We start from the raw sequence: 5,444 nt of genomic DNA on the forward strand, positions 1-5,444 counted from the left end.
TGTTACTTTATATAACATCTTTCAATAACTCACTGTTTCTTTATATAACATCTTTCAATAACTCACTGTTTCTTTATATAACATCTTTCAATAACTCACTGTTTCAAACATAAAAGTCAAGTTGGAAGAAACAATTGAGGCAACCTTGTAATCTATTATTACTTTTATTATTAATAGTAGTATTAATATCATTATTATTATAAGATGTGCAACAACGTACAAACAGCAACTCTTTATTTTCATTTGCTGGAATCAAACACAGAAGTCTGAAGAAACAAATTGGGGAACATTGGTCCACACAAATCCAATAGATACAACTGAAAAAAAATGTTAATTATAAGCATACGTTTGAAATTATGATATATATTTATCCAAATAACGTTTTCTTGTACAGATTTTAATTATAATACATTCCTACGAGTTTTCCCAATCTACTTTTTTAAAATATGGTCTTAACTGTAAAATAAAATGTTGATAAAACTAAACATACTCCGAGCTCAGGGATCTATGTTACGAAAGGTGCTTATATGTTTTGGAGATTTGTACAGCTACAAACAAAGTATGTTGCACAATTAAAGTATACAAAATTTCCATTATGCACTGTACATTCATTACTGAAGTTAAACTCCAGTGTACAATAAATGTTCTAGTTTGTAGCTCAACAGTGTGTGTTAATCAAGACTAATGAGTAGGTCTATATAACTTTAAATGTTGGATTAACTTTACTAGAAGCTTGTCAGAGTTCTTCAGTATAATACTTCTGCTTTCGGTGTTTTCTAATACTTTATCAAGCCTAAGTTTTAATAAGCTTTGATAATTACGAACAGTCCATGCAAATATGTTCATTGGCATGATTAAAACGGGCAAAAATATTCCAAGTAATATTTTACAACAAGACTTAAAATGCTTACTTATGGTAAAATTACCCAAATTAATTTTTAATGCATTTTGTTTGGACATATTTTCGTCAATTATTGGAAAACTATTTTGTATTAGCAACATTAGATTTACCATTATTTTATAAGTAAACCCAAGTAATAAATAAAAGCAACTACAATATATAATATAATAAAGTCGAAGTATGATATAAATCGCTATTATGAGATAGGAATTGTGGTCAAAGTTGTGGCCAATCGATCTTTAAAAAAAATGTTGGTCATTAACTCAATTTGAACGAAAAAAAATCATATGTTATGTGGTTAAGATTTTACTTAAGATTCTTTGGAAGCTAAGATTACTTATTTCTCTGTCCTTTTCTTTCTTTTAGGGTAAGAGTAGAATTTTACGTAAATGAAAACACTCTGAAAGAACGACTGCAGCTATTTTTTATAAAAAATCAGCGTTCAAGTAAGTAACAAAATCATTTCTTACATCTCTAATAATAAGGTTTACTCTAACAACTATCTTAAGGATATAGATTGAATAAAAATCTAACTTAACACTCCATCGGAATATGAAATTATTATTTTTAACCTTTATGTTATACTGTGTTAATTACTGTTGCATAATAGTATTTGTAACGTTACGCAGTAGTATAAGCATAAAATTAAAAGTTACAAGGGAAGAAAATCAAAATATCGTTTTAACAATTTCTAGTTCTTTCAATTTAAAAAAACATCTGGTATACACTAGCAATAAATATGGAAATAATATAAACATGTGCATTCAGTAATTCGTAGCAAAAAAGGTTCACTTTTTTGTACATTACATTTCATGTAGTTGTATGCATATTACAGTTAAAGCGCAATAATTGTTTTAGCAATTCTAATAACAACGGTTTTTTGAAAAGTGTCCATTATGATTTCCCAAGTTCCTAAAATGAAAATAAGCTTTGTTACGAAACTGGGGTCTAGCATGACATGATGGCGCTCGAGTCGCAGTGTGAAGGTCGTGAGTTCGAATCCCTGTCACTGATAATGCTCGCTCTTTATGTTTGCCGTCTAGGCCAGCCACCCGGAAGTAAAAATTCTTGGTTTACAAAATTATCGGCCGACCCCAAACTAGTTGGGATTAAGGTCGTTACAGAGAGGAAGAGGATAGAACCTGGAGATATAGGTGGTATAGCCTCAAAGGTTGGTCTCTAGATAAGAAGTAATAAAAAAGGCAGTCGACATGATAGTCCAAACTTACATTTATATTCCACTTTAGTGATACAGGAAATAGATTAGCAAAATGTTAGTGCAAAGTTAAGTGATCTGACGGTACACAGTGTTTAGGAACTAAAACAAACTTTGTTTTCGTCCTCTTCATCTGAGTTTTTCGTATTTAATGTTTGTTTTCTAAACATAGAGGATTTGCTATTCAAGTATGGTGCTATCCTTTAGCTCCACATAAGAAGCATATAAATAAAATTGTGTTATTTTGTTTATTTATAGATACCAACAAAATCTTATTGTAAAACCAGTGTCCTTATCCATTCATATAATTTGTCATGTGATTCTGTATTTCAGAATCTGGATGCTGCCTTGTGACATGAGTGTGAAAGTTTTTGTTTTACTCTTTTGGATGCATAAATAATGAATTGGCTGTGTCACAGAACATAGGTGGATTTGAAGAAATAGATCAAATACAGAAATCTTTGTATAAGATCAGAAGCATTACTGGTTTCTAAATAATATGCAAGTAAAATACTTTCACTCAGTTGGTAAATAAATATTAGTTCCTTTGAAATGCCAGTCAAACGATCGGCAATCCTACAAGCGATGAAATCATTCACACACAATCCAAAATTCCATTGAAGTAACTTTTTCTCTGGATGTTATGTGTACCTGTAAATGAAAAACGAAACATCTTATTTTGTCTCACAGTTTTATAAACTATTCTATTTATAAACTAGCCTAAGCTATTCATGGGCACAAACACATGCTGTATGGCCGTGTCTTATCAGCAAAATTGTGTGATTCATGTGTCATTCTGTTGAACCAATTAAGTACAGAACCATAAACGAAAATAATTCATTCGATCACAATATTAGTTTCAATATGGAAAAGGAAAAAAAAACTAGAAAATTAGACTGCCTAAAGGATTACTGACTTAAGAGATCAATATCACATAGATTCAATTAAAAATGTAATTATAACATGAAACTAGTTCCATCTGCTTTAGCCACATACCCTATTATGCAAAGCTAGCTTACATTCAAGTACAAAAAATATACAAAAGCAAAAAAAAACATCCTTCATTATTTAGTATAAGGAATCTTTTTACACGATGGATTACCAGCCTTTATGTATGCAAATCTGATGTAAAGTCATGTTGGATTAAAGTGTCAAATCCAGTAGAACTCTTACTGATGCAAAGATATTCAAGGGTTATATTTTTCAAAGATTTGGTTGATTGTTCTTGAAATTTTATGTTAAATTACTGTACATACCCGACATTGAGACTAAACGCTGTTACATGGGTTTAATATTTTAGAAATTTAGTAAACTCGCATAAATTTTGTATTCTTTTTCCATATTACATAAACTTTGTATTTCAATAATATGCGAACTTTGTGTAATTTGAATACTTTAATAACATTTATTTTATTTTCGTTATATAACAACTCCCCTTCTGTATAGTAAATTAAGATGCCTAGTTTAAAATTTTGCTCTCTCAGAAAACGAACAGTAGCTGATAGTTTATTTCTTTGTTTGAGATAATTGGGTGCGACAAAACAGTTGATGAAGTAGTAATAAAATCCAACAAACCTTAACATCTCATTTACGTACCTCCAACTCAAATTTGATCTCACCAGATGACTTTTCACTTCACCTTTTTTTTTTCTCAATGGGTAGATGTAGACTTTCACTTGAGCTTTTTTCCTTGTCTCAATGTGTAGATGTAGACTTTCACTTGAGCTTTTATACTTGTCTCAATGGGTAGATGTAGACTTTCACTTGAGCTTTTTTCCTTGTCTCAATGTGTAGATGTAGACTTTCACTTGAGCTTTTATACTTGTCTCAATGTGTAGATGTAGACTTTCACTTGAGCTTTTTTACTTGTCTCAATGGGTAGATCTAGACTTTTAGTTTACTTCCTGGACTGCAAATATAATCTCAAAGAATAAAATAAATTGTTTTGATTTCAGTGGAACAACTTGAATGTTAAGTTCATATTTGGTAAAAATATATCTTAAATTTCATAAAATTCAGTATTAAGTAATCCAATTCGTTGGTTTGGTTAGTAAATTCAAAGAAAGCAAAGTATGTTTTTAACCTATTATTTTTTAAGATTTTGTACTTTCTTAAAAGAATATTAGTTCAAAAAATACTTTTTTGCTGGAACCAATTTTTTTTTATCCGCTTTATAAAGACACTCAATTTAAAACTAGTTCTGAATCTGTGTAAATGGTCCGAGAATAATCTTGCATTTCGTAATAAACTTGTCAGAATTCTGATGGAAATGTGGTAAAATTAAATAAATACATTTTAAAGATGTTTGTCAGGTTTTAAAATCAATTGCGATTAATGGTTTTGTCTTCGAAACACCATATTTTCTTCAAAAGAGTTACGTAACAGCCGGAAATCCCTATTAAGTTTTCCCCAAGGAAATAAAAAACAAACGAACGTTCACAAGACATTCCACTAAGAATACTTGTTTCGTCGTGATCGATATAACACATTATTTAAACTCTCAAAATGAAATCAAGTATCTGCATAATATAAATTATTATAATAAAAGAAACACAGAGAGAATCTGGAGTACTTTTGGGGCTAATTAATACATATTTAAAATTGTGTGCTGTGATGTTTACATGACATTTTAATTTTTTAGACATATATCATGAATATTTTTTGTTTTAGCACTAATCCACACAGCAGGCTTTCTGCGCTCTGTCCACCACAGTGAATCGTACCCCAAATTTGAGCGTTTTAAGTCTATAAACTTACTGATGACCCACTGGGTAGTATTATGAATGTTTGCTTTTAGCTTTTTAACTATTGCATTATATTGTCGATACTGTATCTTATAATTGAACATTCACTTTTTATCCAGGACAGTTTCTTTGAAAAATAGTGTATTTATGTTAGCAATTAATTACAAATCCCATATAGAAGTATTTTGACACTCAAAAATAAAACTTATAGACCTCTATCAAAATACAAAGTCATTAACAAGAATATGCGTTTAATCATCCAAGCTGCTGATTTTGTTCCTGTGTTTTTAGACTGTTACATCTCAGGTCAACTATCAGATCATTAATCACTTTCGTATACTATGCAGCAAAAGCTCCTTTATATTTCAGGTAGGAAACAGGAAAATAGACAAAAACCATAAACGAAGAAATTGAATGTCAAGTACGAATAATATCTTAAAACTATAATAGGGTATCTTGTTAAAGTAATATGATAATCTATATGGCAGTCCAAAAGTTAGTTGTCTTAGAGCACTGTACCAATTATGTTTGATTTTCAACTGTTTCAGATTAATATACGAACATATATATATATATATATATA

The 5,444-nt window shown here is 29.9% G+C and overlaps 1 protein-coding gene across 1 annotated transcript in view; it reads left to right on the forward strand.

Annotated features, from left to right (window-relative positions):
- Nucleotides 1-5,444, forward strand: part of LOC106459782 (potassium channel subfamily T member 1-like) — a 73,269-nt gene that overhangs the window by 13,734 nt on the left and 54,091 nt on the right. Inside the window, exon 2 of the mRNA XM_022386625.1 lies at nt 1,268-1,347. Within this exon, the coding sequence (XP_022242333.1) occupies nt 1,268-1,347 (80 nt within the window). The remainder of the gene's footprint in view (nt 1-1,267; nt 1,348-5,444) is intronic.

This window comes from Limulus polyphemus, unplaced genomic scaffold, assembly GCF_000517525.1.
Source record: "Limulus polyphemus unplaced genomic scaffold, Limulus_polyphemus-2.1.2 Scaffold30, whole genome shotgun sequence".
Classification (NCBI taxonomy): Eukaryota; Metazoa; Arthropoda; class Merostomata; order Xiphosura; family Limulidae; genus Limulus; species Limulus polyphemus.